General features: G+C 40.0%; 1 protein-coding gene across 1 annotated transcript in view; it reads right to left on the bottom strand.

Annotated features, from left to right (window-relative positions):
* Positions 1 to 435: 435 nt before the first annotated feature.
* The window catches only part of Stap1 (signal transducing adaptor family member 1), a 41,080-nt gene continuing 20,193 nt past the window's right edge, over positions 436 to 21,322 (bottom strand). The window contains exons 5-9 of the mRNA XM_028893132.2: positions 19,356 to 19,528; positions 17,124 to 17,252; positions 11,791 to 11,860; positions 7,538 to 7,634; positions 436 to 1,118 (exon numbers count right to left, since the gene is read on the bottom strand). Of these exons, the coding sequence (XP_028748965.1) occupies positions 1,057 to 1,118; positions 7,538 to 7,634; positions 11,791 to 11,860; positions 17,124 to 17,252; positions 19,356 to 19,528 (531 nt within the window). The 3' untranslated portion in view covers positions 436 to 1,056. The remainder of the gene's footprint in view (positions 1,119 to 7,537; positions 7,635 to 11,790; positions 11,861 to 17,123; positions 17,253 to 19,355; positions 19,529 to 21,322) is intronic.

The raw sequence follows: 21,322 nt of genomic DNA, 5'->3' as shown, positions 1-21,322 counted from the left end.
GTTCTGTTTTTCTCCAAGGAATCCTTTTTGCCAACATAAATGTCCATTTTCACCCTGGGTCTCATACAGTCTTTGCTCTGTGTCCTAATTTCTCCTTAACATCTTTATAATATGTTGGAACTAAGAGAATCTTAATCCATTCTAGCCTGCTTGCATTTTTGTTTTTTAAGGTGAGAAAAACAAACTAAATACCCAAATAATTTGAACCACGAATAAGATGTAAACCATACCATTTCATTCTGAATTACATTATTCTCGAATTTTGTGACCATAAAGTCTCTGTGAGTTTAAGGCTAGCCTGGTCTACGGAGCAAGTTCCAGGACAACCAAGGCTACACAGAGAAACTGTCTCAAAAAAAAAAAAAAAATAGTATGATACCTAGTCTGGATGAGGGTTCTGTATTTTTAAAGAAATGAATCACCATAATCATAGCATTTAAATTTACAACAGTGGTGTTTATTTTGTCAGCCTGTAATGAGCTATGGGTGAGTTTTGAACTAGTAGATATCGGCAAGGAAGAACATAAAAACGAGTTGCATTAATTCCATGAACATAATATGCGACATAGGGTATTTCTACCAGATGGGCATTTCCTAGCTCATTTCATGTCTGTGACCACCAACTAGATCAATTAAATAACTTACATTTGATTAGTTGGTCCAATCAGATTTTACCAAAACCTAGTTAAGGCTTAGAAAATAAGTAGGATTTAGGGAACTAGATAGTAGTAGGAACTAGATAATCTGCAATGCAAATTGTATATATGAAATGTATTTCATTGAAGCCAAGGAGGAACAAAAACCTGGCTTTAGAAAGCATTTTTTTTCCACTTAATATAGAGAAATGCATGAATCAAGTTACTCTACAGACAGCTAGCTGGTGGTAGCTAGTAAATTGGTCTCCTACTGATAAAACAATGAAATTATATAGTACATCGTTATATTCTTGTACCCAAACAAGTGACTAGGGTCAAGGAAATAGAGATAATGGTCTGTAGAAGGGAAAATCATCCTTTTGAAAATAATAAATATCAAGGAGGCAGTTTCCACGTTATTTCATGCCTTGTGTGGATTTTTCTTAAGCTTCTCACTTCTTTCTTCTGTGTTGGGCTCTTGACCTGGAAATTATGGGTGGAAAGTCTTGATTAGTTAGTGAAGTGATACTATAAGACCACGTTCTTCTCCACTCTCAGCAGGAGTTGATTTCTTGCCTGTTCCAAAAACGCTGGTGGTATGTTAATGATTTTTACATAATTAGATGTGGAATATCCAGATTTCTTTTAATATTTTTGTATCCTGAACCTAAAATGTCATGTATTTTCTTATGCTTTAGCTTAATGTTCTGTATACCTTCTTGCTATATTTTGAAATGACTTTTAAGCTGTTAATTTCTGACATTGGAAAAATAAATTGAGAGACTATCACTTGACTATTACATTTCTATTGCTGCTCTTGCCTCTCGGTATCAAAGAGAAATCTGGACACTAGCACAGGTTAACAAGAGTCAAAGAAAATTCTGGGCTCTTTTCATTAGTAAACACATTGACCAGTTCCACATTTCCAGATCTCTGAACCATTAAGTACTCTACAACTCCAATTTCTAGCTCAAGGCAAATTAAACTAAGTGTCCTAGCATTCACATTGTGCCCCCACAAGCAAGTTGATGTCCCAGAAACAATCACCAGGCTCCACAAAGTTTTCTTTTCTTTTTCTTTTTTTTTTTTTTTTTTTTTTTTGGTTTTTTTCGAGACAGGGTTTCTCTGTGTATCTTTGTGCCTCTCCTGGAACTCACTTGGTAGCCCAGGCTGGCCTTGAACTCACAGAGATCCACCTGGCTCTGCCTCCAAAGTGCTGGGATTAAAGGCGTGTGCCACCACCGCCCGGCTCACAAAGTTTTCTTAAAAAGCAACATTTAGGGATTTGGCCATGGCTTTTCTCAGGAAGTCCTGTTTTCTCTTTCTGCTTTTATAAGTAAAAATATCCTGTTCTGCAAAAGCTTTTCTGGTTTGAAAAGGCTCCCTGGGCCTTTGTAATTCACTCGTTCTCCCTGCCAGTCAAGAACCCCGATAATAAAGGAGTCAGATGCAAGGTTGTTGAGTAATACTCTTGGTTCCAAAGCAAAACAAACCAGTTCAGTCACATAGCGATAATAATCTGGTTGTTTAAGTCAGCAGCCCATTTTCAGTTATTTATTTTTTTCTATTGTCTGTATTTCTTCTTTCTTTCTGTCCATAGAAACCAAGCAAATTGTCTCAGAGAACTGAGAGAGTGGGAATTGCTTTTGCATGCTTTTTTTCTTTAACTTGTTTGAAGAGACACAGCCCCTAGCTCCCAGGACAGCGCTGCTTAAGCTCTCAAGTCACTTATTTTACCTAGAAGGAAGGAACAGTGGTCCTTAGGCTAGCCCGAGCCATCCTAGAGATAAGGACAGGGAAAGAGCACCACCTAGTGTTGTATTGGCAATGGATGGCACAGATTCCAGGCTAACCTAAGAGCACCTCTTTCCAAAGATCCCAGAGGCGGCTTCTGTTGTTCCAGATAGAAATCTTTATTTGACACCAAAGTTTTATAAAGATTCAGGTAACATTGAAATAAAAGATGCAGCTAAATGTAAGTAGCAAAGGGAGAAGCATACTTTTGAGTCTGCATTGTATCAGTTAAAGTAGAAGGCCAGGCTCTGGATATATTTTTCTACATGGGAGAAAAATTATTTATATTTTAGGTTTTTTTTTTTTTTTTTTTTTTTTTTAGAAAGTCTTTCCAACTCTTGTGTGCCTCTCCCTAATTCATGATTTTTTTCTTTAATATTGTTACATGTACATGTGTGTATTTGCTGATATATAACTTACTGAGTTTATTTACCTTTGCTAGTATGTATGTGCATATGTCCAGTGTTGAACACTTGGGATTGGACAACACAAGTGAAAGCTTCTCCCTGGAGGACACCAATTCTCCCTCTCCCGGTAGTCCTTGACCTCCTGTAGCTCTTCATGTCAGGCTATTACAGAGCTATACTGGTGGAAACATGGTAATGGTACAAAAATGTGTAGACTAATGGGACAAAACAGAAGACGCAAGTATGAGTGTGCACAGCTAGAGCCACCTGATTGATATTTGACAAGGTACTGGGAAAACTGTGTCTCTACATGTACAAGAATGAACGTAGACATCTTATCTATCACCTGAACAAAAGTCCACTCAAATGGACCGAAGACCTCAAAGTAAAATCCGAAACACTGAAACTGCTACAAGGATACAGACATAGTGCCCTACACGATACAGGTGCAGGAAAGGACTTTGTGAATAGTACTCCATTCACTCAGGAAATAAGGCCAACAATTGACAAATGGAACCTCATAAAACTGAACGGTTTCTGTATGGCAAAAGGACAGCCATGAAAAGGAAGCCCACAGAGTGGAAGAGAACCTTTGCCAGATATACATACATCAGAGAGAGGATTAATATGCAGAATATATAAAGAACTTAAAAGTCAAGAAGACAAATGACCCGAATGAAAAATGCCCCATGGGTCTGAACAGAAAGTCCTCCAAGGGGGAAAAAAATGGTTAAGAATTATCTCAAAGGGTTTTCAATACCCTTAGGAATTAGAGTTGCAAATTAAAACTACTTTGAAATTTTATCTTCTCCCGGTCAGATGGCTAAGATCAACAATTGATAGTAATTGCTGGGGAGAATTGCAAGGTGAGGGGGTCCCTCATTCACTATTGGTGAGATTACAAATTAGTTGCACCACTCTGGAAATCAGTGTATTTGGATTACTCAAAAAGCTAAAACTAAATCTACCACATGGCCCAGCTATCCCATTCCACAGATAGTTGCCTAGCCATGTCGTTGTTGCTCTGATTACTTTAGCTAGGCAACAAACAAAATGTCCTTCAGCTGATGAATGGTAGCTGACAATGTGATGCATCAAAGACTCTAAGAACTAAGCGGCAATATGGACCGGTGCCCTAGGACAAGGTCTTGAGGTGTATAAACCCAAACCAGCCAAACAAAGGTAACTGACTTGGAGTTAATTCCCACAGCAGTTGGGAGAGCTGCTTCACCCTAGCCAGAATGATTGCCTGCTTGAAACAAGTGCTGCAGAGGCTGGAGAAAGACCCAAAGACCCATGCAATAACACTCAAAATGCCAAAATGGAACCCCAAATTACTTGGTAAAAAGTCTGAAAATTGATCTGGGTATGGTGGTGCATGCCTTGAATTCCAACACTCAGGAGGCAGGGGCAGGTAGATATTAAGTTCAAGGCCAGCTGGGTCTACAAAGTGAGTTCAAGGACAGCCAGGGCTGTTACACAGAGAAACCCTGTCTTGAAAACCCAAGAGAGGGACTTCCCTTCTGGACAAGAGGTGAGTGCCTGGGCTCAGCCTAGATCCCATCCCTGGGCACCAGCCACTCCGGGGAAGACCTGCCCAACTTGGCCCCAGGTTCTGGCCACCAGGCAGGTTCCCTTCTAGTCCTACCAGGAAGGCTCCCCTTCTCCAAGACCCGCGGCAGACCCTGCAATCTCCAAGCCCTGCCCCCATACCCATCCGCTTGAGACCCCAGCCACTTACTGGGACTTAGGGATCGGCCCCCAGCTCTCACCTTGCCCCAGACTTCCCTTCTGGACAAGAGCTCCCATCTTGCCCCAGCCTTCCCGTCTGGAAAGCCCAAGAGAAAGAAAGAGAGGGAGAAAGAAAGAAAAGAAAAACAGTTGGAAATTTTTTGATACACAAAAAGCTAGAGAAATGTAGTCAGTCCTCTAATTCTCCGGGGGGGGGGGGGGACGGGACCATGCCAATAAGAAAGCAACCAAACGGAATTATCACATGGACTTTAAAGCAGTTATATTTGTTTTTAACATGGGAGAGAGCACTAGAGATCACATGCAGGGTCTTCCTCTGAGCTATGTTCTCCAGCCTAAGCATAAAGCTCCTGAATCTAAGATACAACAAAAACCATACTGAAACTTAGAAAGTAAAATATTAGAAATAAAGTCACTTAACAAAAACATAGTATTTCTCATAAGCAAGCATATTTTGACATATTAGGCAAATCTAACACTTAAAACAATATATTATAATCAAGTAGGTTTAATGTAAAATTTAAAACTCTGTGTAATTCATCATATGAACCAACTAAGGTATATATGAACATATATAAAAGAAAAACAAGTCACAAATTTCAGCATCTATCTACAATATCTGAATAAACAAGTAGTAATTGTTAAGGAAACTTCCTTCATTCTGAGATTAGACAAAAAATGAAGAAATGTCCTCTCATACTTAGTGATGAAAGAGGGGACTTTTTCCCAAAAAGCTGGGAGCAAAGAAAGGCGGTTTGGATACTCCAGCCAATACAGTAAGGAAAAAATACAGTGTATGCACATTGGGAAACACGAATTAAAGTTAACACTGTCTGTCATACCATGAATCCTATAGAAAAATCCCAAGAAACCAGGTGTGGTGGTACATGCCTATAACACAAGCACTAGGAGGGGACAACAAGATCAGCCTCAGTTTTCCATCATGCTGGAGCCTATGTGAGTGACAAAGTGATACTAGAAAAACTGCCCAACTGAATCCAATCCAATATTCTGACTCATAGAACAATGAACCAATTAAATAGTTGTTGACTTAACCACTTTGGAGGTGGTTTATTATACAGGGTTGAATAACTAACTGATAGAATTATATCCAGGGATGAGGAGAGTTACAACGGATTTCTACACACTGCAGATTTTATTTTAAGAAATCCTAAGAGTTTGGAGAGATGTTATTTTAAGAACTCTTTCTCTCACGGAACACTAGTAGGTATGTTTTCCTGCATACACACCAGGCAAAGTAATGTGTTGACGATGTGTGTAGTTACATGCCTATGCTTGGGGTCATGGGTTATGAGAAGTTTTCAGAAGCTAGACAACACACAGAGAAGGTTAGAGATAAGAGGAAAGAGGGCTTCAGGAGCCAGTAAGTCAAAGAGCAAGTAGAAACACTGAGAGGAAATGATGTGGTAATTTTAACGGTATTTCAAAGCCTGAAATTAGATTCATGTGAAGTAATGTTTCAGACTCAGGGAAGAATTTTTTAGAACAAGAACCCAGTGAACTGTGCTGCTTCAAGAGTCAGTGAACGCCGTAACAGAACTTGCCAAGCAATCTGTGTGACCACGTCTTAGAGACACTTTTTCTGCTGAGTGCGCAGAGGACCCTACAGAGACTAAGATTGCACTTAATCACTTCCTAAAGCTCCTGCAGACTCTGAGCTCTTGTATTTTTTTTTTTGTATTGTGATGTAGCATCCAAAGACAAACAGTGATATTTTCAGAACTTAGACTTTTAAACCTGCTGTTGTTTCAGTTAGTGAGACTTTGCAGATAAGCCCCTGATGCAGGTAGACAAAGTAGTTTCCCTTTATAACATATAGGAAAAGAAACTGTTCTGAATGAAACCCAAACTAGCTGGAGACCCTTAACCTCTTCTTCAAGCTTTCCCAGTGACCTCATGTAGACTGTTGGATAGAACAGGCTAAGATGATCGAGGCTAGCCTGCAGAAACTGGAATGCAAATAGAGTCAATTTAATGAACGTGTGAACTATACTGTTGACACAGGTCCCATTGCTCAGTTTAATGGACAACTACCTACCACTATTTTGAAGTTCTTTGTTTATGGACAAGGAGCCCACCAACTTTGAAGCTGACCCCAGCTACAGTTTTTGTCAGTAGCCCCTCCTCACTTCCTCACTCCTATGACCTTGCCATCTGACTTCTTTACCTTCAGAGCACTATATCAATGTCATTTACTGCTGTGGCTATTGCTCTGCGTAAATAAAACACTGATTGGCCATTGACCAGGCAGGAAGTATAGGCGGGACAAGCAGAGAAGAGAATTCTGGGAACAGGAAGGCTGAGTCAGGAGACGCTGCCAGCCGCCGCCATGACAAGCAACATGTAAAGATATTGGTAAGCCACAAGCCATATGGCAACTTATAGATTAATAGAAATGGGTTGATTAAAGATATAAGAACAGTTAGCAAGAAGCCTGCCATGGCCATACACTTTGTAAATACTATAAGTCTCTGTTGGGTCTGAGCAGCTGCGGGACTGGCGGGTGAGAGAGATTTGTCCTGACCATGAGCCAGGCAGGACCAGGAAAACTCTAGCTACATACCAAGAGGCTAATCCCCACAGCCTTTGCTTACTCTCATGCATTCTACCCAGCCTCAATCATCTGATACTGTTGTGGGCTCATTCCGATACATTTCCTATTTGCTACCCACTGAGTCTATATTGTTTTGCTTTTCTACTGTCCCTGAACTTGTTTGATAAAGTCGAATAGAATGATGTTAATAATCACAATGCATACCTCATAGACTATCTGGAAGGAGATGCTTCTCTCCCCCGCCCTGCCCCCAGACTCTGACAAAGATGATTGCCAAGTGGAGAGCTTTAAATTTTAAAAGTTTAGTCTGTACCTTGGCATGTGTGGGATTGTGTTTTGTTTTGTTTGATGTAGCAGTATAGTGAAGGACATACCAAGATTGTCATCTGTTGAACATATAAATGGTCTCAAATTCCCTCGAGTCTCCTTCACAAAATAATCAATGACGCTGAAGAGGTTTGGCAGTGTTACCTGTGTAAAGGAAAGTGAGAGATGGTTCAGTGCCTGGCTAAAAATAAACAAGAGATGCTCCCCTGAAGTTTAGTGAGGATTGTTGTGTATTTCCTGACCTCCAGACACTCAGGTCAGGTAGGCATCATACTTCAATAACTTGCTGAACAGCCATGATTTTCTTAGCCATGCCTGTTGTTTTGTTTTTTGTTTTTCTCCCTTTTAAGGACTGTGTGACCTTTCCTTGGTAAGGAAATGCTCCCTTAGTATTGGGTACAGTCTGATGAACAATATTTAGGTACTTTGCCTTCCCACAATTAAAGCAGAAAAATGACTCAATTTAGGCTAATTTCTCCCTTCCTGAAATTGGAACTGCAATAGGCAAACAAGAAAAAGTGGCAGCTCCAAAACTAAATGTTTCCTCCTTCCTAAGATTTGCTAGCCTTCAAAATGTTTATAATAAGAACCTTCTCTAATGTAGAAACCCACGGAGATTTCCTAGTAAGAACATACTCAGGGTCCAAGATCTGAGCTTGCTTTACCCAGCAGGGCTGCATAAGGGGATGATTTGACCATGGGTGTAGTTACCTGGTGTTTGGAAGAGTCTACACTTGACTGTGTGTTGTACTTTGATCTTGCAAGGAGGAAGTCTTTTGCCCCTCCCTTTGGCATTGTTAGAAAAAGCCCTTTTGAAAAGACAGAAGAGCCTGGTGGATTTTGATCCAGGTCCTCCTGAAGCTATCCTGTGCTTCTGTCTGTCTCCTCTCTGCTCTCTTTCTATCTGAACATGGCAAACCCTTGCTGCTAGTGCTGTGTCTCCTCTCCAAGCCAGCATTCAGGAGGCAGCTAGCAGAGGGAAAGAGGTACAAGACTTTCAAATGCTTCCCATAATTGAACAGCCAGATGCCCACGGTAATGTAATATGAGTGAAACCACAGCTCATAGTGGCTGGGTCTCATCCCAGAGCTAGGGCTGCTTGAGAGCCTGGACTCATAGCAGTGGGAGGAACCTTGAGCCCCTGGGGTGAGAGGCAGTTAAGAGCACTGGGGCCTAAGGACTGGGATTATAAAAGCTTGAACAGAGCTATCAGCGAAAGCCATGAAGTTTCTGATTGCTGGCTGTAAGAAAGTCTCTTTTGAAAGGACTCTTCCCCAGCCAGCTAGCAGCTTTTGCCCTGCCTCAGGCTTTGCCTAGGAAAAGCTAACTGAAAGTGCCTCTGTGGCTGAGAGTGAAACTTCAGAGCCATTTGTTTGAACTCAGTTGAATTGTTGCATTCAGGGGAACTGCAATGAATGTGGGTAAAGGGACTGCCCCCTGGCTGGCGACTGTCTGCTGCTGAGTGCACTCCCACTGGTTCCAGAATGGCTGGGAGGGCCTGGTGGGGAAGGTGGCTCGGGGGTGGGGGAGCATTTCCGTCCTGAGTGTCCCAGCCCCCTAGCAGCAGCACTTACCAAATCCTGGGCTAGAGGCAGCTGGACACAAAGACTCTAGAGCCACTGACCACTGATGAATTAGGCTCTGATTTCAAACTTGCAGGAGAACTTTAAGACGGTAATTAGAACTGACTTTTCTGAGCTTTTGCAGACTTCAGAAATAAAACAGTTTTGAGTTCACCTACAATTTTAACTTTGGTGACTCACGATTCATGTACCCTCTTTCTTGTTGGAAGAAAATGTAAATAGTTCTGTTAAGAGATCTCATTTAGATGTTTGCTTAAGGTCGCAAAGTAGTCCTATAGAGAGTTTGCTTTTGAATTTAAGTTTGTAAGAAATGTAAATGTGTATAGTAATATTCATGCTAGTTGTAAATATGTATTAACACTAGGATTATGTTAATCTGTTGATATTAATGAATCATGGTTTGGTGAAGTTAAGAGAGTCTTTGAGTTTGATGCAGTTGCATCAGGAATTAATTGATTTATTTGATGTGTTTGCATCAAGAACGTATTGATTTAAAAAAGGGCTTGGCATAGCTAAGGCTGTTATAGATAACTTAGACCCATTCAAAATAATGCAATGCCTAACTCAGCCTTGATGAATGGGGGAGAGGCTAGGTCCACCCCAATTTGGTATGACAGCCTGTGTTGACTATCCAAGGGAGGCCTTACCTTTTATGAGGAGGGGATGGGGGTGGGATGTGGGTAGGTGGGGAGATCAGGAGAAGGGGAGGGAGGAGAAACAGGGATTGGTGTGTAAAAGGAAAGAAAAAATTTTAAATAAAAAATATTTTTAAAAAAGACATTCCATCTTTATCATCCTTTACTCCTTTACTGGGGAGTGTTGCAGTCCTAGGGACTGCTGTGGTTGTTTCAATTATTTGCAAGCTCTTAGTAGGGACCTGAGTCAGAGCTGAGTTAAGCTCTGTATTTCCCCCTGCCAGAGGCTGGTAGTCAGGAATGGGCAATGTTCTTCTTGCAAGCTTCCAACCTAAGATAGAGTATACTTGATGGAAAGTGTATCACAAGGACGGGTAAGGTTGACTATGGAAGAAGAATGACCTAAGGCAGGTACAGTCTGTCTGAGGGGTTTGAGAGGCCCTTTATTATATTAAGAAGGGGGAGCTATAGAGACCCATAGAGGTTTCCTAGTGAGAACTTACACAGGGTCCGAGAGTCTGAGCTTGCTTTACCCAGCAGGACTGCATAAAGGGATGATTTGATCATGGGCATGGTTACCAGGTGTTTGGAAGGGTCTACACTTGGCTGTTCAGCTTTGATCTAGCAAGGAGGAGGTCTTTTGCCCCATCCTTTGGCATTGTTATGAAAAGCCCTTTTGAAGAGACAGCAGGGGCCAGTGGATCTTGATCCAGGTCCTCCTGAAGCTATCCTGTGTTTCCATCTGTCTTCTCTCCATTGTCTTTCTATCTAAAACATTTCTTATTCCTCTCTCCTCCTCATAGGAACCCCTTAAAAGGTGGGTTCTCCCACAGATGGTGCCAGAACTAGGGATTTGGGTGCGGAGGAAGTAAATGAGAATAGGAAAATCCCGCAGAAGCAGTTGGACATGTCTGGTTATAAATTAGGTAACCTGGTTGAAGGGCTGGGTAACAGAGGAGTTTGAAAGTTGACAGAACTATCCAGGTTGTCCATTTTGCTTCTACTGTGGACTGGTAGAGGCTAACCACAAGGATTCCAGGTCTTCACTTACAAAGGTGCACTAGTTACATTGTTCCTCACTGGAACCACTTCTGGCCACTTAGTTTTATGGATACTCCTTCAGAAACCTAGTCCTCTGCTTTCTTCAGTAGAACTTTGCTTGCAAAGCTCAGTTGGAGCCAGGCCTGGTTAGTGCATACCTATTGCCCCAGCACTTGGGGGACAGAGGCAAGAAGATCTGGAGTTTCCAATGGGCTGAGATGCATAGCTGGATCCATAGACATGGATCTGAGAAGTTCTGGAGACATTCTTGACTGAAGTGAGCTGTGTGAATCATTGTCTCTCTGAGACTTATAGTCAAAACATAAGAAATTCTACCTATACATTGCTATACAATGTACCTGGAGAGGCAAAGGAACAAGAAGCTAATTTTAAAGAAATATAGGCCACATCACCACATTTTCAATGGCTGAGACTAGTATAAATGCCACTTTACTCCCCTGTATAATAGGCATAACAATATCTACCTCATGGAAATAGAAAAGATTAAATTGCATATGTAAATTACCTAGCTGCGTGCCAGACATTGTGCTGGAGGATGAGATTGCTTACCATTGGCTCCATGATATAATAACTAAGCTTGAGGAGGGGCCTTCTAGTACACTGCTATTATGAGGGCATTGTTGGACTTCGGTATGGTAGGTATTAGAGGACAAGACACTAGATTGCTTCCCTTCAGATAAAGGCTCATTTGAATATTTATAAATACAGGATATTATACAGACACTTCATAAAAAACATTTTTCTTTCTCTGAAACAATCATATTGAGTAATCATTTGCAGAGAAAGTAAAGAAAAAACCACTTTTAGATGGAGGTTATCTTCGAGTCAATCTCACCTGCCTGTTCTTTCAAGGCTCTCACCCTTCCTGTCTTACCTAGAATTGCTTATCTCCCTTTTAAAATCACTGTGTCTGTTCCTGAAGAAGACTTCTGTTTTCCCACTTTTCTCTGGATTCTATAAAGGTAGGTTTGGAAGGCAACAGGAAAAAAGTTTAACGACAACAAAGAGATGGTTACATACGGGCTTTTCCAGTTCGATGGTGTAGTTCTTTCCAGTGCTCATCACTTTGTAGTGCTTGATTCTTGGCATTCTAAAATGAAATACATGGTTAACCTCACTTTAATTATACAGTTGAGTCATTGCAAACTTAACGTGTATAGAATGTGCCCTGTGTAGTAAACCTGTACATCTACAACTATAGTTCAGGGTGGAGCATCCTGTGGTTTTTTTTTTCCCCCATTGGGATTACTATATCTCTTTGAGGCAAATGGAAAAAAAAATGGGAGGCATATGAAATCTGAGTCACCACATTGGTAAATGAGAAAAGAATAGATAAAAATAAAAACTGAAACTCTCTCAGTCAGTAACCTATAAAGTAGACCTACAAAATATTATGAAAGGGTAGGGATGTAGCCAGTGGTTCAGCACTTGTCTAACATGTATAAAACTGAAATAAAATAAAATAAACCCAAACCAAAAGGAGTAAAAGAAATCCTTTGTGGGGATTTATAAGTTAAATAATGTATCCTCTCTACTAAAAGAAAAATAAAAAGAATTATTGAAAGCAAATAGCTTTATACTCCACCTCATCACTAATACCACCAAATAGCCCTTACAGCTGTCACTGTACTAGTTCATATGCTATCCAACAATGCTGCTAACATTGTAGATGTCTTAAAGACAGGAAAGATGTTGGGTGCTCTGTAACAGGTGAGTGGGAACGCAAATAGGGCAGGGGCATCTTCAGGTCTTCCTCTTTAGATATGTAACACACTAAATTATTACCACCCCAAATGGTAAGATTTTGTTATGAACTGCTTCAGAACAAGAAATCACATTTGTGTCCCATCACTGTATTCCAACATTATAAACACAGCACTTATTTATAAAGCCAGATTCATCTCCTAATGCTATCTGCTGTGAGCTAAGAACCCATGATGAAGACAGAAGTCAATGCCCACGGCAGTTACTTTTGGATAGTAGCATGATTGTCTTGAACTCATTTGTTTCACATGGCAATGGTGTTTAACTCAAGCTTTTTCTTATCATGACAAGTTAACAACATGTATTATGGTGTCATTTATCAGAATGGCAAACTAATTCAATATTCGACTCATATTTAGAAGCTAAGGAAAAGTATTCATACAGGGCCTTTTCACCTTCCTTTTTAGAACCACAACTTTCCCACTTCCAGTTCATATTCCATGAGGGCTAAACTGTATGACAGTGTCCTATTTGGTGACTCTCCTCATCTATCATTACATCCGAATCTCCACTCTACTGGATACCACACTGGAAAGTAAATCTTTAATCACAATGGCCTACTTTCAAAATAGAGGATAAACCTTAGCCAAGCTTCTCCCTTCATAATAAATATTCTTGTACAATAAAAGGTCATGAATTAGTTACAGACTAGCAGGGAAAGAGTCTCTAGACAGAGTATGTTTTACATGTATGTGCCTATTCAAAATGACTGGCACTGACCTCATTGTTACCCTACCAGGAAAAGACCTTTGTAACCAGAAAGTTACTATTGAACATGCTCTTCACTTTCAATTAGAATTCCTGTATCCTGATATTAAATGACTTTGGGAGATTAATAGGACCGTTGGCTTAAATTCTGTTTCTGTCATACTTGATCTCTAAATATCCCCCCACCATGTGTGTGAGTGTGTGTATATGTTTGTGATAGATTGTGTGTGTGTGTGTGTGTTTGTGTGTGTGTGTGTGTGTGTGTGTGTGTGTGTGAGAGAGAGAGAGAGAGAGAGAGAGAGAGAGAGAGAGAGAGAGAGAGAGAGTGTTTTCAGCCTACATAATGGAGATGGTAAAGGTTTATCTCTTAGGGCTATTGTGGGCTAATACTCTCAAAGCCCTTAGTACAGTCTTTGACATATTTAAGCACTCACTGAATTATACTTATTTTATCTACATTTACTATGTAGATAATATTTTTTCTGCCAATCTAGTTTATAAAGCATGGAAATACTACTTGTCTCAATTATTCTTGGTGCCTGTAGGAAATGTCTGTAGCACTCAACACAAGGTATACAAAGAGTATCATATAATGGGACAACATTTGTTGGTAGTAGCTGTCACATCATATAATCAGTTCATGGGGAAAGTGTGAGATGAAGGCAGACAGAGGTCAGTAGAAGCCCTTGGGACTTTTGAGTAATGAGACTAAGTTTTGAAGTCAAAGGTAATGCATAAAAACAATGGCCCTGAAGTCTCATAGGCTTTGTCTCTCTTTGTACACTGTGCTTTTCTTCCAGTTTTTGTTTTGTTTTGCTTTGCAAAGTAAAAGACAAAATGGATAAAATTAGCTGTTTAAAGCATTCTGGTTGTGATATCAAAAATAGAGTAAGTAAAATGAGATGTGGTGGCTCACACCTGTGATACCAGCAGTTAAGGAGCTGAGCCAGGAGAATTACAAGTCAACCTAAGCTAAGACAGAAAAAGAGAAGCTAGTCTTTAAAGGAAAAGAAAAACGTGGCTTGAAATGAGGTTCTAAATATGTTTTCTTAGTTCCTGATCTCAAGTTTTAAAAAAGGATGAATTTGGGATAAAAGTTTTCTACTTCCTCCTTAGCTAATAATGACTTACTTGACTATAATGCCAACATGCCACCTAGTCAGAACAACTTCAAGGAATTTTTTTTTAAGTGTGAGGTTTGTTGTAAAAATAGCTTTCTGTCTTATGAGTTCATGTGCCACTGAGCTGATTAAAGATAGATGATGCTCTGCTCTGAGAGGAATCACCTGATGATTTGGCACAGGCAAGCTTTGTTTACTCCCAAGGGCAGCCTTCCTTCCTACAGCTGATCTGTAAGCACATGGGGGAAAATCACTTTCAAGTTCTGCTTTGTAAACCAGTTTGTCCTTCCCAGCTTGTGTTTACCAGACTCACTCATCAGCTTGCATGGCTGAGCATTTCTCCTGAAACCTCCCTGAAAGAATATGAGCTTGTTTTGTGGGAAACACAGGTGTTTCTTAATAGTCCAGATTCCTGCCAAAAACTGTACTCTACTCTATCAGCAAGGCACAATTCTAATCCTCTTTCAGATAGTTATCTTTAAAAATCAAGTGACATATTAACTAGAAGATGTTAAACCCTGAGAGAAGGATTGAATTTTCTGCTTTGTATCTGGAGCGAGTGCTTTTCCAGGGTTTAGGACTGCCCAAACTTGAGCTGAAAAAGGACAACACCAATGAACATTCAAAAGTGTATCAGGGGATAAACCCAGTAGGCCTCAACCGCAGAGAGTTATAGGCAACTGAGGAAATCTTTGGGAGAAGTGGTCTTCCCAAGGGAAGAGCACTCCATTTGGTTGTCCTGTGCCAAATGATCAGCCTTGAAAACATACATGCAAGTAACATTATACAGATTGAGCAGATTATATTTAGGAATATATGTGTATATGCATGCAATAACAATTAGAAACATTTATGTTATATTTATATGTTATATTTAGGAACATATATATTCATATACATGCAATAACAATTAGTGAAAAAAGAGGCTTTGAATTTGAAGGAGAATGGAGAAGATTATATGGGAGGATTTGGAGGGATAAAAGGGAAGGGAGAATGTTGTGATTATTTATAATCTCAAAAAAAAAAAAAGACCTGTGTTGGCCAAAAAATATATTCACTGGCAGCTATAACCTGTACTTCTTCTGAGATCCCTGATTAAATTATTAATCAAATAAATTGTAAATTTAAAAATATATAATATTTTATTTATTCCAACGGACTTGAAAATGTGTTGCTACTGTTTAGCTTGTAAAAGCATATGTCATTATAGCATATGCTATAAGCTTAAAAAATGCTAGTATGTAATAAGTAGGAAACATAAGGAATCCACAAGAAGATTGACAATTATTCACAGTGGAAATATATAAAAATACACAGAGATACCAATGCATATTTGGGAGCACCAGGATCTAATTTCTCACCTAACATTCTTGTCACCAGTTTATGGCCACTCTAGGAAGACAAGGGTTTATTTATATTAACTGGCAAACAAATAAAGCTTTGGGGCCATGGCTTATAATAGTAAATGAGCCATATTGCCATGATTTTAATTTTTTCTCTAAAATACATTTACTTTTTACTCTGTTTATCCACTCTTAATGTCTTCATATTAAATCTATTTAGAATGACAGCTATTTATGAAATAAATTGGTAGATTTATTGGTAGATACATTATAGTAAATAAATAGAATATTATCCTAACAAAGAATAGTAGATTCAGGAAAATCAATGTTCCATTTATGTTTTCAATAAGGCATAGTCACTTATTGAGTATTTAAATGTGGGGCAGAAGCTTCTTTATTTTAAATTATGTTGTCAGTTGTGACAGTGTTACCTAAAACAGAATCTCTGTTAAAAAATGCAGAGATTTTTATAGACTCTGAAAGTTGGAATGGCCTTAGAAGGTCCAGCAACTCTAATTATGTATGACATTATTTTGTGTGTATATTTGTGCTTGACTACCCATGTACATGTGTGCACTTACTTGTGGACTCCTGAGATCAACCTCACTTGTACCCTCAACCTTCTTTTTCAGACAAGGTTTCTAACTGCCTGGTAGGTTAGCAAGCCCCAAGGATCTGCCTGTCTCCACCTCCCCACTGCTGGAATTATAAGCATATATCACTATCTTCCTCCCTTCCTCCCTTCCTTTCTTCCTTCCTTCCTTCCTTCCTTCCTTCCTTCCTTCCTTCCTTCCTTCCTTCCTTCCTTCTTTCCTCCCTCCCTCCCTTCCTTTCTTCCTTCCTTCCTTCCTCGCTCCCTCCCTTCCTTCCTTCCCTCCCTCCCTATCTTATATGTTCTGGAGATTGAACTCTGGTTCTCACACTTGCAAAGTAAGCACTCCCCTGAGGAGCTAGCTCTTCCACCCTGACACTTATATCTAAGTATTACTGGCTTTATCAAACATAAACCTTTTTATAAATATGTATAAACTTTAGCAGGAGGCTCCTCAGTAGGCCTTTTTATAGGTAAAATATGCAGGCACTTTCTGTTTCCTGAACAAGAGAGGTGTTATGCTTCTGGGCATGGATACTTGCTGCCTGGAATGCTCTTCCCTACATACTAACATGGTTTGGTTTCTCACTTCCTTTGAGTCTCTACTTAAACGTCAGTTAACTGAGTTGCCTTTGTGAACACTGTATATTAAACAATAGCAATCCCAGACCTCTTCTCTTTATCACCACTAAGGAGAGAGACTTGCTTGTGTCACACTGCTTCTCATGCTTGTGTTTGTATCTGAAGCCCTAACAGAGAGCATAACAGGTACTGACTGGAATACCATGCTCTTAACAGTATGATAACCAGATTAATTGAACATACTCTATCTCCTGCCGGATAGTGATGGAGAAGTTTTTACTGTCACTACCAGGTCTCAGGATCATATTTCCCAAAGAAGGATTCTTCTCCAACATCTCAGTTGCTTCTTTCCGGGAAACTGCATAAAAACATCTACAAATGTGAGATTAAAAAAAAAAAAAAAAAAGGTCTTTTTTAAACTGATGAATATCATTACTTGAAAGGAATGCTACCTAAACACCTTGAGAGATACAGAGTTATCTTTTAAACAAAGAGAACATGAAAAGCAATCTACTAATCCATGCATAACCATGATCACCATTGAAAACCTATGACAACTGATAGCATATCCTCAGTCTTAATTCACAACAGGGGGTAAGATTAATTTGTTGGTGTTTTGTGGTGGTATGTTGTGTATAACAATAAAGCTTGCCTGGGTATCAGAGGACAAAGCCAACCACTATATTAAACATAGAGGTCAGGCAGTGGTAGCACACGATTTTAATCCTAGCATTCGGGAAGCAGAGATCTCTGTGAGTGCAAGGCCACCCTGGGAACAGAGCCAGGCGTGGGTGGCATACACCTTTAATCCCAGCACTAGGAAGGAAGGAAGGTGGCAGGGCACAGAAAGGTATATAAGGCATGGGTAAAAGGAAGTCTTTCTCTGGCTGAGGATTTTGTAGAGGCAAGAACGTGGCTGGCTTGTTCTGCTTCACTGATCTTTCAGCTTTCACCCCAATATCTGGCTCTGAGTTGTTTTCTTTTTTTCTTTTCTCTTTTTTCTTTCTTTCTTTTTAATTTTTATTAATAGGACCATTTAGCAATTATTGTTACAATGCTTTCCTTTCAGGACTCCAAAATGTCCCAAGATAGGGACATTTGTAGATAGGGCCTCGATTTGTAGCCCTGGATGGCCTGAAACTCACCATGTAAACAAACTATGTTAGCCTTAACCTCAGAGATCCACCTGCCTTTTTCTCCCAGTGCTGGGATTAAAGGTGTGAGGCACCACAGTCTAGTTAGTGGGGCTCTGCTTTAAACCACTGGCATTAAGACTATATCTGAACTGACTACATCTGGTATATTTTGTAGTTTGTGGGGTTTTATTCGTTTGTTTGTTCATTTGGTATTTTGAGACAAGGGTTCTCTGTATAGCCTTATAGATCCAGCTATTCTGGAACTGGCTCTGTAGACCAGGCTAGCCTCAAACTCAGAGACCCGCCTTCACTTGCCTCTTGAGCACTGGAATTAAAGGCTTCCCACCACTCTTGGGTTATAATTTGTGTTACAATGGCACCAGTAGTATTTTTAGACACAAAATTAAGAAATTAAGCACTTCTTGTTTTTATAATACATGTTATATTTAGTGAAATATAATAGCCATGTACAAATTTCATGGAGTATATAATACATCCAAAATGTTAGTGGTAAATATCATCAAGTGTTGTGACAAGACTTAGTTTTAATCTTCTCTTTATTTGTCTGTAATAAACACATTGCTTTTTGTATTGGGGAAAAAGAAAAAGAAGCAGTCTATGTGATTTTTTTTTTATTCTATGAATTGATCACTTGTCTAGTTTGAGCTAACAGCACTGATTAGCAGGTCCCGGTTGCTTTAGTACAGATAGATTGTACATCAGAACCTAATGTCAGAGATGGAGCCAGGTCATGCTTTAATGACAAGAGCACCAAGATTTCCAGAGGAAAAGGCCCATCATATTTTCAACAATGAAGAAGACACATGTGGGATGCTTCAGAATCCAGATGCTGTACCATTACTATTTTGAACACTTTACACAAGGCTTTCTTTCCTCAGAGGTCAAGTTCAATGCTCACTGATCAAACAACTGAGTACAATATTCTAAGATTTTTAAAAGATTTGGTATTAATGATGATAAATAATCCAATTATGGGGACACACACACACACACACACACACACACACACACACACACACACACACCTTTTCCTTCCTTCTTCATAGCAGTTTTAATTCAGGTTTGAGCTTAGGAAAGATATATATATTTAGTCTAGATGTGTGGGTAGAAGGGGATTTCCTCTGTGGTAAGGGTTAGTTCAAAAGTTCGTGATGCTGATCTTGACATAGAAGAGGAAATGTGCTAGGTGCTTAGAGACACACGATCTATCCCCAAGATATTTGGTATCCCTTGTGTAGCAAGTTCAAGCAGGTCATGCTCCCTGCTGATTAGAAATTCGTCTTAACTAAATGAATAAATGAGGCGATCGTGCACTTACGCGGGCATAGGGTCCGGTGCAACCACATCATCTTGTACTGGCTCCTTCTCTTTCTCTGCGGGCATAATTGGCGGCGGTTCTGTCTCAAGCCTTCTTTTCTTCTCTCTCTCTAAGACTTCGTGTAGTCTAATCACTTGCCCAGGTAGAAGCGACACGTGTTGAGGAACCGACAGCTGAAATCAGAACAGCAGACAACCTACAACCACAGCTAAGTAGCCTTCTGGCTTCAGTAAAGACGAGCTTGTTGGCCCTAAGGAGTTTTAGGGACTTGTCAGAAATGAATGGAGAGAAGAGTAAATAGAAGATTTCAATTTAACGTCGACATCCTAGAGCTGCCCCTCTATCGACTAGAACCGGCAGGCAGTGTAGAGCCTTCTTCTAAGAAGTCTTCTGTTTTGTTTGTTGTTTGTTGTTGTGGGGTCTCTCTGTGTAACCCTGACTGTCCTAGAACCCACTCTGTACACCAGTTTGGTCTCAAACTTACAGAGATCTAGATGCCTCTGCTTCCCAGGTGCTGGGATTAAAGGTGTGCACCACCACCATGACTGACTGAAGTCTTCTGTTTTGATTTGGTCCCGGGGCAAAGTACACATGCTTTTTACTGCTAGCAAAGTAGCAAGCAATCTTTCATTTTTTATTCTAACTCACTAGCTTAGCAATACCCAAGATGCTTAGGAGCTCCAGGAAGATACATTATTATCAAACATGGGTTTGAAATGAACATAGGATCAGCAGGTTTACATTGCTGTCTTTTTTTTCTATTAAGAAATTTTCTATTTATTTTACATACCAACCACAGATCTGCTTCCTCTACCCTCTTCCTACCCCCCACCCTCTCCTCCCCCAACCCACCCCCCATTCCCACATTTCACAAGTCAAGGTTTCCCATAGGGAGTCAGCAGAGCCTGCCTCAGAGTCAGCTGAGGCAGGTCCAAGCCCTTCCCCCCTGCACCAAGGCTGTGCAAGGTGTCACAGCCTAGGCACTGGGCTCCAACAAGCCCACCCATGCACCAGTGATGGATCCAAATCCCCTTGCCTGGGGGCCCCCTATTTTAGCATTTTGATACTTCTCTACATATTAGTTTTGTTGTTTACCTTTTCTAGAAATGTGTTTTGAATTTAATTATCCATATATAGTCATATTCACATCTCAAATTTAGTTGGGAACAACCTGTGCTTTCTGGGGAAGTATGATGCAGTATTTTTCTAAATGTGACATTAGCTAGACTGTATTTGGGGCAGCCATGTTGGGTTATAATTTGACCACCAGAGGAGTACTCATCAGGAGATAAACCAGAGAATCCATGAGAGTGTGGAAAGAAAACAAGGAAACCTAGCGCTCGCTCTCTCTCTCTCTCTCTCTCTCTCTCTCTCTCTCTCTCTCTCTCTCTCTGTGTGTGTGTGTGTGTGTGTTTTGTATGCATGTGTACGGGAGTAGGTTTGCTCATAAATGCATATGAGAAGGCCTGGGTCAGCATCAGATGTCTTTCTCTATTGTACTCCACATTAGTAGTAGTAGCATTTGTATAGTTTGACTAGATTAACTGTCCAGCAACCCCAGGGATCCACCTATGTTTTCCTGCTCAGCACTGGAGATACAAATGCTGGCTTTTATGTGAGTGCTGGGGATCCCGACTTAGAATCTTATGGTTGTAAGCAAGGAGTTTACCCAGTAAGGCTTCACCCTAGTCTCATGCTTAGCTAATATTTCATTAATTCATATTGTTGTTTGTATTTGTGTGTATCTGTAAGCATGAAATTTAGATGATTCACTGATAGGGATGCACAACCAAAAAGGTTCATATCCCATTATTCTCACAAATAACCAAAGCAAAATAAATAAAACAATGAGGAGGAACTAGTAAAACAATTACCCCTTATTTTATTTTAATATTTCTCTTTTAGTTACTTCTCATGAATTTTCAGTTGTATGTATCTCAACCACTATACAAATGTTACCAAAAGTA

This window comes from Peromyscus leucopus, chromosome 10 (genome assembly GCF_004664715.2).
Source record: "Peromyscus leucopus breed LL Stock chromosome 10, UCI_PerLeu_2.1, whole genome shotgun sequence".
Classification (NCBI taxonomy): domain Eukaryota; kingdom Metazoa; phylum Chordata; class Mammalia; order Rodentia; family Cricetidae; genus Peromyscus; species Peromyscus leucopus.
The sequence above is the reverse complement of the archived record's forward strand: the minus strand, read 5'-3'. Positions and strand labels throughout refer to the sequence as shown.